A 12,396-nucleotide genomic window follows, 5' to 3' on the forward strand; every position below is an offset into this window, starting at 1 on the left:
TTTTGATGTCGCAAAAGTAACTTATACTTTCCATTGAGAAATCATAATTCTGTCCATGGTAATCTACCATTGCACTTCTCAGAAATGTAGTGTACCTCATCTTTTAATTTTAACAAGATTTTCTGTTTTAATTAAGAAACATCATTTTATATATGCAATACACAAACCTGATGATGGCAGATGAGATTCTGCCGAAATGTCGCTACAACTTTAAAAGCACAACTATAATGATGTGGGAAAATACCCGAACAAAGCTGAATACCATACATATAAATACCCACAAAAACTTAAGAAAACATATGTATGTATGTATGTATGTATGTATGTATGTATGTATGGTATTCAGCTTTGTTCGTTTATTTTCCACGTCATTATAGTTGTGCTTTAAAGTTGTACAATGCTTTGGCAGAATCTTATCTGCCATCATCAGACTTCTGTATTGTGTTCGTCTGTATTGTGATGAACACAATACAGAAGCCTGATGATGGCAGATGAGATTCTGCCAAACGCTGCTACAACTTTAAAAGCACAACTATAATGACATGGGAAAATCCCCGAACAAAACTGAATACCATACATATAAGTATCCGCGAAAACTTAAGAAAACACACACACACACACACACACACACACAAAATATATGTGTATGTGTATGTGTGTATGTATATGTATATGTATGTATATATATATATTATATAAAACAATTACTGAATTTATTTTTAAATAAGATATGGTAACCACTTGATCTTGTTTTATTCATTGCTTAGCAATTGACACAGAATTTATTCATATTCTGTCAAAATATAGGTTAAGTGCTAGATTTAGCACTAAAAAGCATTTTTCTAAAACAATATGAGTATAATAAAATACATGGGTAATAATGATACGTTTTAGTACTGATTTTCAATATCCTTTGAGCATTTATTAGGTGGCAGAATTATATACATTTCAAACATAAAACAGTAAAGTTTTAGATGGTGTTATTAAATAATGAGACAGATGACAAAGATTGGGTATTTGTTACTAAAATTAAAAGAACAGCTGTATTTTGTTGCATAAAACCTTAATACTGTTATCTCCAGATTTTAGAGTTTGGGCTTAATTGTTTCACTTACGTCACTGAAGTTTAGCTGGTGGACTTGATTTGTTAGTGGTCTTTATTAAAATATCATTTTAAAGTGACATAACCGTGGGATTTGCTATTTAAAGAAAGTTAAAATTCCAGAGACCCACAATAAATAATGTTTCAGTAACATTATTTTTAATAATAAGTGGTATCATTTTAAAATAGAAATCTTAAAAGACAACATGAAAACTGCATGATTAGAAGAGAGATGGAGTTGAACTTGTCTACATTCGACTAGTCTTTGGATGGAAGGTGGTTTAGTTTGACGTTGGTTTTAAAAGAAAGTGGATATAAGTGCAATAAATAACATCAAGGCACATAAAGCCACAATTTTAACTGAATTACAATTACAATCTGGTCTTGCAGGTGAATCTAATTTAGAAATATTGCCATAGGAAAGCATAATTGTTAAATTGCATATGACATAAATAGATTTCCATGCTGGAACTTTTTTTAAAAAAAGCTTTGCATTATTATTAGAACACTTACAATCTTTCGGTACCTGCTAGATCTTGACACTGTGATTGATAAAAGGCTTTTTATGTATTTTAATTGATTCAATATGTGTGTATTCTCTCTGTTCAGACTGTGACAAAGGAGAGACAGATGAAGTTAATGCAACAACAGAATGATATCAGTGGTTTATCAAGGCAGGTGAAGCATGTGATGAACTTCACTAATTGGGCCATTGCAAGTGGCAGCAGCACTGCATTGCTCTATAGCAAGCGACTGGTAAGAAAAATAAGATTTTATAGTTGCAGCTTGGCTATAAATTCTATTCTTGTAATAAAACAACAATTTTTATTATGAAAAACTGTATTTTTCTTATTCTGAGGTCTTGGAGGTAAGTACCTCTAATGAAATTTTGTTTGGTTTTCATAATTTTTTCAACATAATACTTTGTATTTCAATTGTTGATATTTTTAGTTCATCAAAGCCAAGCTGTAAAATTATAATCCAGATGTTAGAGGTTTTAAATCGGCGGTGAGCCGCGAGAAAATTTTGATGGGTCGCAGAGAAATCTCACCCCCAGAGCATTTCCCCAAAGCAATTAATCCAGGCTGAGAAGAAACACAAGGCTACACTGCCCACATGGCCTGCTGGAACCCTCCCCGCCCACTCACTCCTTACCTGGCAAACTTGCCTCTAAATTGCTATATTTCCAACCATGAGCTGTGAGATTTAGATTAGCTAGGAAGCAGGAAATGGTTGGATTTCTTGCTTTCTAGCTAGTCTTTAGATCTTCAGCTCTGCTTTTAAGCATAGCCGAACCTCCCTTAGGACTGAAGGTTCTATTATTTAGTGCAGACTCACGGCAAGCAATTTTTATGTGACAGACTGAGCTAGCCGATGGCAGATAGATCGATCACTGAATGATTCTGTGAGCAACTCAATCTGCCTGCCTGCTTTGCCTGTTTTTGGGTAAAAATTGCTCTTTTTTAATAAAAACATTCAATATTTATATAAATATTTATAATATTTACATACAAGCCATGCCCAACCAGTCACATGACCACCAAGCCACACCCACAAATTAGGCCACGTCACATAACTGGTTAGTGGTCCCTGGGATTTAAAATTATGAGTTTGGTAGTCCCTGAGGTCCAAAAGGTTGGCAACCCCTGTTTTAAATGCTGAAATGGGATGATATTCTCTTTCTAGCAATTGTGTTTTCTCATCTGTAACTTATTCTCAAAGCAATTCAATTATTAATATGCTGGACTATTAATATAGTGTAGCTAAAATGTTAGGTGATATGTTTTATTTTAACATTTATTTTGTAGTGGAACTTTTAGTAAAGGCAAAAAAAACTGATAAAAACCAATATACATAAAACATCAGTAGTAGTTGTTTTCAAAACAGAAGAAAAAAATCTTGTTAGTTCATTATTCTCAGAGTTATACACACTTGCACAACAAATTTTCTTTCTCTTCACTATCTGAATTAGATTTGAAGGTGCATAGAGAGCTACAGAATGGAGAGAAGTTTATCAGTAGTACCTCCTAATAGAAAGATACGTCTGTGAATCTAGAATGGACTGGTCCTTGGTGCTCTTTAAACTTGTTGTCTTGTTGCAGAGTTTCATTACCCAAATTAGGTAACTCTATCAGTGCTAGTCATTGTCAACTCTAGCCCTGATAATGTTACCTAGTTTGGGTAATGAACCATTTGCAAGAAAACGGCCAGGATTGGAGAGTGTGATGATCCAGGGTGGGATACAAAATAAATAGTCACAGAAAACAGGTGAAGCCCCTTTTATTCCTTCACTTTGCTTCCAAGCTCCAAATATTCTTGATGGAAGACAAAAACCTCCCACATAAGCAGTTACAAGAAGGAGAGAAAAAACAACACAAATCAGGCAAGATAAGGGCTAGAGGACGTCCACAGATAACAGAACACACACTGGGAAGGATGCCAAACTCAAAGAGGAACCATAAACTAGAGATATTTCCACGCTTTATTTCCAGCATGGCTGTCCTCTTATTCAGTTGTCACAGTTGCAGCCCATGAAGAAGATCAAGGCCCTCTCCTCCCAAGTAGACCATGTCTCTCCCTTACCCTCTCCTCCCTGCATGCCCTAGCATGGAGAGGGGATGGGCCTGGGTCCTCCTCTGACTGCCCAGCCAGCCTCTGCCCTTCCCCAGCCTCCTCCACAACCTCCGGAGCCACACTTCAACTCCCTGTCAGCTGTTCCTCCTCTCTGGTCTCTCATGTCAACTCTGAACTACAAATATTCTCCTTTATTAATCTAGAATGTATTGGTATTTTGATTGGAGATTCTGCTCAATGATATGTGGGCAGCAGGATGATGGTTTACAAGGTATTCTTAGAGATCCTAGTTTGCAAAGAGTACGTTAAAGTAATTGGAGTAAAATTGAATCTTGATTAAGCTTGTGGCTCCCTAGCCAAAATGAGCCCATGTGACTGGTTTTATTAAGAAATGTTGTGTGTAGCATAGGTTTGGTAAGGGCAAAACCCACTTTGCTCATTCTTTATCCTCCTAAAATGTGTTTTATGAATGCTTCAGCTGACTAAAGCCATATGGTCCATTAGAGGTCAATATCTGTAGGCTGTACGTTGACTACAATGGTGCATAGATTATGGCACCTTTGGATATGAAAAGTGTTACGTCTCAACTTTACAAAGAAGATGAGAAGTCCAAACTCCAACCAAATACAAGCAGGCAAGAAGATTCAGTATTTACAGAGTTAATTCCTTTGAGCCGGCAATGTTCTTGGCAGTATCACACACGCTGTCTGCCAAGTCCGACAACATAACAGAGACATTAATCACGAAAGTTTTCAAGAAACAGGATACACCGAAGCTCCACAGAAAAATTCACACTTTGTCCCGTACGGAGTTCCCAGAGCAAACACACCCACTTTTATTCCCTGTGAGGTGTGTCACTAACTCAGCTCAGTCTCTGATTCGTCCAAGTCTCCTGCGTTGCAGCTCACACTTTTTCCTGCGACGCTGCCTAGCATCAAGCCAGCATTCATCTGCTTGATTCTCTGTCAAAGGCTGCTCCGATATGCCCTCCTCCTCCTGATTAGCCTCAGGCTGTCCCTCTCGGTTATCTGCCGAAACCTGAGACATAATCAGAGAGGAAGGCATTGCCGAAGAGGCAGGTCCTGAGGAGGAAGGCATTCCCAATTCCTCCTCCTCCTCATCTTCCGAGTCCTCTTCCTCTAAGAATGCAGACTCAGGACTCAGAGCCACAGCAGAAAAGTATATGATAATGAACATGAATTAATTATTGAAAAGAAATTTGTAAAACTCTAGGGAGCATGTAGTGGGGTTGAATGGCAGTTTGAGCTTATGGTATGAAGTTGATAAATGCACACATGGAATTGAAGGCGTTTCATTCTGAATGATCTGGAGGAAAGTTTTCGGTTACATGGTTGAATGGAGATGGAATGACAGTATACCAAAAATGCATAGGCTACACAGAACCCCAAAATGGATGGAAATGGTGATTATTTAGTATCTGCTTAGAAAGATATCTGTTAATTTCAAATCATGGTTGAAGTTTGAATGTGGTCGTGCATGTGTCAAAGAAATAAATCAAAAAGCATTATTTGGTTGGTTAGGATGAAAGATTATAAAGGATACAAGGTTGCTGAAACCTCCTGAATGTCGGAAGGCTATTTTTATCAGTGTAATGGGAAAAGAATAAGAAAATAAGAAAAAAATTAATCAATATAGAGTTGGAAGGGATCTTGGAGGTCCTCTAGTCCAACCCCCTGCTCAAGCAGGAAATCCTATATCATTTCAGATAGGTGGCTCTCCAGTCTTTTCTTAAAAGCCTCCCGTGAAGAAGCGCCCACAACTTCTGAAGGTAAACTGTTCAACTGGTTAATTGACCTCACTGTGAGGAAGTTTCTCCTTCATTCCAGGTTGCTTCTCTCCTTAATTAGTTTCTGTCCATTGTTTCTTGTTTTGCCTCCTGGTGCTTTGGAAAATAAGTTCTTTGTGGCAGCCCCTCAAATACTAGAATACTGCTATCATGTCACTCCTAATCCTCCTTTTCTCTAGACTGGCCATATCCAATTCTTACATTCTTCATATGTTTTTATCTCCAGGCCCTTAATCATTTTAGTTGCTCTTCTTTAGAGTTAGTTAGTTGCTCTTCTTTAGAGTTAGGAAAGTTAAGTTAGGAATGTCATATACATTATTTGACAATACATTATGCTACAAAGTGCTACAGAAATGCTGTAGTTACACTAATAGGAAGCATAGATGATGAAGTGAAAAAGGTTATGAATGAGGAAATACGATTGCAAATAACGAGAGAATTGTGAATTATGGGCATAGAGGAAAAATATAATTGAAAAGTATAATTAAAGACAGCATGGAATAATTATGTTTAAAAAAGAAAATGAAGAGTGATTTTGATTGAAATAAAAATTGGTTTGGAAGTAGGTGAAAAGGACTGAACAAGGTTCTTCAGCAGGATGAACAGAATTAAATGATTTGTCATGAAACCAAGTGTGGAAATTACTGGATGGCGTATTTTAGTCTCTTATAAGACTAAAAGTGGTATGCCAAAGATAAAGATGATTATCTTTGCTTTATTTCCAAAAAGAATTCCAATGCAAATGAGGTTTTCCATTTGTGCCTAATTTGTTTAGTTCATTGTACACTTGTACTAATGCAAATGGTGTTTTTTTTTTTTAAGAAAGGAAATTTCCTAACGTCCCTTTAACGATCTTGGGAGAGACATCTTGAAGTATTTGAATTTGTTTCCTTCTATACTTAAAAGTGTCTGGCTTGTTTAAAAATCTGATAAGAGTATTTTTATTTATTAAATGCTGCCCATCTTCCTGATAAGGTGAAATTATAAACAGGTATCAAAAGCCGTCCGGTACAGGAATGAGATTTTACTCCATCAATTATTTCTGGTGAGTGCCCCCCTCATAGCCTAAGACAACCAGCAAAGCCCAGTTTTAATACTCTTCCAAAATTCCAGAAAGATGCAATTTAACTAAACTGTGAACTACATTGTGTGTCGTCCGGATGTATATGTATATACAATATGCAGTTTATTTAATTTGTTACAAGTTGAGGGAATGTTAAAGGGAATGAAGGAGAGAGAAAAATAAAAAGATTCTGAAAAGGTTTCTTATAAGTAATTGGTGAGAGAAAGAATTTAAGAGGATCAAAGGAAATAATATTTAAGAGGGTAAAAAAGGGAGGTGGGAAGTTTCGAGTGGGAAAAATGATGGTCACCTCACTGAATTATTTGAGTTCTACTTTATTGCAAAATAAAGCATCTTGAAAATAATAGATTAAATAATTTTTATCTATCTACAACATGTTAAGAGGGGACTGTATGGAAAAGATCTTCATGAGTTATAAAGAAAGAAGAGAGACAAAAAGAGGACTAGAGAAAGAGGAATCAGGCTCAGACATGCATAACCAACTGTTCAAGAAATTAATATCACAAATGTCAGGGTTAAATGAAAAGTTCCAACTATTACACAAGAGAGTATTATATAAAACACAGTGAATAAATGCAGAATTAAAAAGTGAAATTACAATAGAGTAACACAGAAGAGATCTCAAAGTTAAAAGAAAAGCAAGAAAACTACGAAGATTCTGAATTTCATCTAATTATTCCAGTTTCTAATATGATTTTCATTACTGAGATCTTAAATTGTGTTAAGGTTTCAGGAATATGTATAATTAGAAAAAAGCTTATGGAACAGTTCTCTGAACTGTGTAGCAAGTGTGAGAAAATTCATCTCTGTATGACACCTGAAAGAATGCTGTTACTCCTTTATGAAAAATGAGGGCAAATAATTGAAATTTGTAGAATGTTTAATAAGGATAAGAAAATGGATGGAGAAGTTTTAAGATGTGCAAATGCAAGTAGAAAAATAGTAGGTGGCTTGGGTTCTTTTAATATAGGTGAAAATATCTGTGTGTGGGCGTGCACATTCATCCACTTCATCAAAGTAAAAGTTGGGTATGTCAGATGAAATATATGTGAGTTAAATGCAGTGGGAATGAGTTACTTAAGAGCCATATGTGGTAAAACAAGAAGAAACAGGAATGTATGATTGAAGAATAAACATTGACTACAAAAATGAGCAGAATGGTTTGTTTCTTGTACAAGAGAAGGAGGAGTGAATCTCAGAACAAATACATGAACAAAAAATGAATTGGTTGGGAGGGAAGGAAAAATGGAGAAACAGGTAGTTGTCTAGAATTGATGAGATCCACAAAAAAAAGAAAGGTAAGTATAAAGAAAAAAGGAATATAAAAACTATGCATAGAAGTAAACTGGTTTACAAGGATAGACGAACAGCAAATAGTGTTGGTATAATCTAGATTTAATTAAATTCAGGTTTTAAAAATTATTTTTGGTCTTTAATTTCTTTTTTTAATCACTACTTTTTTCCCCTTACATTTCATATAATGTTGCTTATCCAAGAAGGGAATAATAGCATTGGTGATGAATGGAACTAACTTGTTGCAATGAAAGATTGGCTTTTAAAAAAGTACTACCTGCCCTTTTTAACAATCATATTTCTCACAGTTATTAGTTTAAAATAAGAGTAAAGTATAGCATGTGTTGAGCATATTTTTGTTGCTAACCCATTGGGAGGGAGGATTTTTTTTGGGATAATCTGTTCAAAATTACCTGGTTTCTTTTGATACAAAGTAGTTTAATTTCACTATCTGTTTTTGAACATGGGTACAATTCAAGTTTTACAAAATATTAAGAAAATTATGGAATTTATTGTTTGAAACTAAAACCTCTTATCTGGATTCTTTAATATTATGGATATTAATTTGCTTGTGATGAATCAAGAAATCTTTTCATCAAAGTATATAAAATGGATAATTAGCTTATCTTACAATTTAGATAAGAAAAGAGTGAATTTTTTCAAAGTCACTCATTTGCAAATAGCTTACTTTAAATTTTTTTATGCTTTGCATAACAGTAATGTGAGATTATTTGTTTTGCAGATCACTTTCCAGCTGCGACATATTTTAAAAGCACGGTGTGATCCTGTTCCAGCTGCTAATGGAGCAATTCGCTTCCATTGTGATCCTACATTTTGGGCAAAGAATGTAGTCAACCTAGGTAGAGCTTTTCATATTTCTGACAGATTTAATGTGAAAATTTGAATTGTAAATGGCATGTTCTCTATAGTGTTCCTTATAGATGTAAGAGATTTCCAGTAAAATAAGGTTTGTTACTGGACTTTTCATATGGAGGACAATATGCCTCCTTTAAAATTGCAGCTATCCTCCAGGAGAATGTCCAGAAGTTCTGTGCACCATGATAGTTGATATACACATGATGAAGTGTAACTTATTTATGTAGGCCTGGATTTAAACCAGTGATACAAATGCAATCACAACCCAAATAAGGTTCTTTTTCTACCCTGTTTGCTTGCCTTTTTACTTTCCTTGAGAATAAATCTTTGTGCATGTAGTAATTGACCCTTCTTAATAGTAGGTAGCAATGTTTTTCTCAGAAAGGCACTGTGAAGTGAGATTAGTAGCAAGAGGTATGACAATTGTGGAAGAAAAAGAGTATTATTTGAAAAAAAACGGAAAAAAATACGAAGGTATGGTGTATTACATAATTATATGGTCACTGTCTTCTACTAAAAATATTAAAGAGACAAGTGTTTAATTATAGGAAAGTAATTTGGATTCAGTCCAACTTCATTTTTAGCATATCAATTATAGTTGGGAAACTCAGGCGCATTAACTATGAGCCCCACCTACAAACGTATCAAAATCCTTCATATTCTAAAAAATAACCAAAAATAAGATTCAAAATAACTCTAAACTATTTTACTTGATACAGGCAGAAACTTTGTCTTCCTTTTTTTGTCTCCCCTCCCACCAAGCAAGATATAAAATGCAAGATGCTCTCTCTTTCAAAAAGAATTTTCTTTATTCCTTTCTTTGCAACCCTTATGTTTGCAATATAAACTCTGGAGTAATGGGGTAGACACTCTTAAAGGTAAAATTCTTTCAACAAATTCATGGTTGAGCTGAAAGTATGAGGCTGTTGGCATGGAGATATTGTAGTTTCCAGTGAAAAGAAAAGTCCAGGATAATGAGTCTTACTTGCCTTCTATTCTAGCCCTTGCATTTTTCTATATGTAAAAAAAAGGTCCATGTATGTCATTTATATCTTCTCAATATGTATCCGATAATGTATACCTATTTCTTATAGTGAAATAGATCCCACTGAGAATACATTTAGATTTAATAAGCAAGAACTAAGAGTCAGCATCTAAATTACAAACAGCCTTGTGGGTATGTACAAAGGCTTACATGTCCATACCAGGTTTTTCCCATGTTCTTCTCCACCAGCAGCACCTCTTACTCTGTTGGAGGCCACTTTTGAGGTTCCCAAACTTCAGGGTAGTGTGAGAGGATGCTTCTGGAAAGGGGGAGATACCCAAACTCCCTGTTACATGTGCAGAGCTCATCATATGGTCCTTTGGAATGGGAATATACATTGGGAACTGAAAAGGTATTGGAAATGAAATACTATAAAACTGTTTGAAAAGATCCTAGAGGGTGCAGAAATGTTTAAACTGTATTTTATTTTATTGACAAAAATATTTAAGTACAAGTTTTGATAAATACACGTGACAATAATACAATGCCTGGGTTATTTTAAAACGGAGATGACATTGTGTATCACTGTCAGATTCTTAAACAACAATAATTTTTAGAGAAGGAACAAAATCTTCCATTTTGTTAATTAGTAGTACGGAGCAACAATAGAGTATTTTTAAAAAAGAATTATGGCCACTGTTCTAGAGACAAGAATATTTCTTATTTTATACAAGAACAAACTAGTACTTAATACAGCTGTGCAATCATCAGATTTAGCTTCAACTTTAAAGGACAGCCATGTAATCCTGGGAAAGATGCAGCTGCTGTAAAGAGTTATAAGGAAGTATATTTTTGTAATCAAATGGAAATACTAAGCCATAATATTAAAATGTGCCAGAATAGCACAACTAAGAGAAAATGGTTCATCAAAGGATATTCAAAATAAGGGTTTTTAAATATTGAATAATCCTGAGAATAACTCAGACCATATTTTATGGCAGTAACTACAAGTGTTAATGAGATTCTGCTGTTGTAATTAAAATTATACTCAAATTTTTCTTTTTAATTTTTTCAATAATAAATAACTTTAAGGACTTAAGTAAAAAATATAATGTAGTTATTATACAAGAGGTAAAAAAAAATTCTGCAGCTATGCATCGAAGTTTATGGGAAATCACATGTGTATTGAAATTAGATGCTAATTTTTTGAGGAAAGTGTTCCGTTAAACATAGTCTGATCAAAATAAATAATGCAGATATATTAAAATCCACATCTTATGTATCCATTAATTAAAAATATGACTTTGCATCTTTTAACATAAAAAATACAGATTCCTTTTGGCCTCTGAGCTTGGTTGTTTGCTTGCAGACATTTCATTACTCAACTAGGTAACATTGATAATGTTACTTAGTTGGGTAATAAAATATCTGAAAGCAAATAGCCAGGTTCAGAAAGCATCAGGGACTCCAACTCCATGCTACATGTATTATTTTCTATTGAAAAAAATACACTAGTTGTGTATTTTTAAAGCTTCATCCCTTAATGTGAAGCTAATGTATACTAATCACAAAAAAAAAAAAAAATTACTATTAAACTTTATTTAAAATACAAGCCTTGTAGTTAATCATACTTTCTCCTATTGTCTAGGTAATCTTGTTATTGAAAATAAACCAACACAAGGTTACACTCCTAATGTAGTAGTGGGACAAGTTCCTCCAGGAACAAATCATATCAGCAAACCTCCAGGGCAAATTAATCTTGCACAGCTTCGGCTCCAGCACATGCAACAGCAGGTGTTTGCGCAACAAAAACACCAGCAGTTACAGCAGATGAGGATGGGGCAGCCTGCAGGGCAAATCACACGCCAGGCAGGTCCACAGATGCTTCAGCAACAGGCAAGTCTTCAGACTCTTTAAATTAAGATACTCATATAAACTCAAAAGATAATTTTCAGGCATAGAATTACATACATTTAAAGTTTATCTAGAGCTACATTTTGTTAATAATATCAGTGTAATGCAGTTTATTCCCTTATGAAGAAGAGGAAAAACATGGGAAAAGAGACTAGTGTTTTTTCTCATGTACAGAGCTAGAATTTTATAAAATTCATTATATTTTGTAGCCTCCACGGTTGATAAGTATGCAGACCATGCAAAGGAGTATGAACTGCGGTGCTTTCCAAGCTCATCAGATGAGAATGGCTCAGAATGCAGCCCGTCTCCCAGGGATACCACGCCACAACGGGCCCCAGTATTCAATGATGCAGCCACACTTACAAAGACAAGTATATGCTGTGTGCACATTTTGTTTCCCACCTTACATTTTAGAAAAGTAAAGCAGCTTTTTGAAATTAAAAGGATCATTTGTATTCTGGTACAGTTTGCTATTTAAGGAAACAGATTCAAATTTGGTTATAAAAAATCTAAAATTAGATCCAAACATAGTTTTCAAACATAAGGCATGCAATATTCATGGTTATTAGTTTGCCACAATTTTTATTGCCTTGATTGGCTCTTACACATTTATTGATATGTAAGAGCTTATTCTTTGATAAAGGAAAATTTCTAAATGTCTAAAAACATCAGCATTCAGTTATGAATGAGAAGATATTATTATTTTGACTTATTAAAAGTAACAGGTGAAAAATGAATATTGCCCTTCTGTGTAACTAACT

General features: G+C 34.6%; 1 protein-coding gene across 4 annotated transcripts in view; it reads left to right on the forward strand.

The window, feature by feature from the left end:
* The window catches only part of TRIM33 (tripartite motif containing 33), a 70,429-nt gene that overhangs the window by 39,338 nt on the left and 18,695 nt on the right, over window positions 1-12,396 (forward strand). For 2 of the 4 annotated variants that reach the window (XM_026713051.2, XM_026713053.2), the window contains exons 7-10: window positions 1,712-1,858; window positions 8,603-8,720; window positions 11,370-11,617; window positions 11,845-12,015. In XM_026713051.2, coding sequence (XP_026568836.1) covers window positions 1,712-1,858; window positions 8,603-8,720; window positions 11,370-11,617; window positions 11,845-12,015 — 684 coding nt within the window. The remainder of the gene's footprint in view (window positions 1-1,711; window positions 1,859-8,602; window positions 8,721-11,369; window positions 11,618-11,844; window positions 12,016-12,396) is intronic. The other 2 variants (XM_026713052.2, XM_026713054.2) reach the window with 1 other exon arrangement.

The sequence above is a fragment of the Pseudonaja textilis genome, chromosome 3 (genome assembly GCF_049901715.1).
Source record: "Pseudonaja textilis isolate UNSWEBS1 chromosome 3, rPseTex1.2, whole genome shotgun sequence".
Taxonomy (NCBI): Eukaryota; Metazoa; Chordata; class Lepidosauria; order Squamata; family Elapidae; genus Pseudonaja; species Pseudonaja textilis.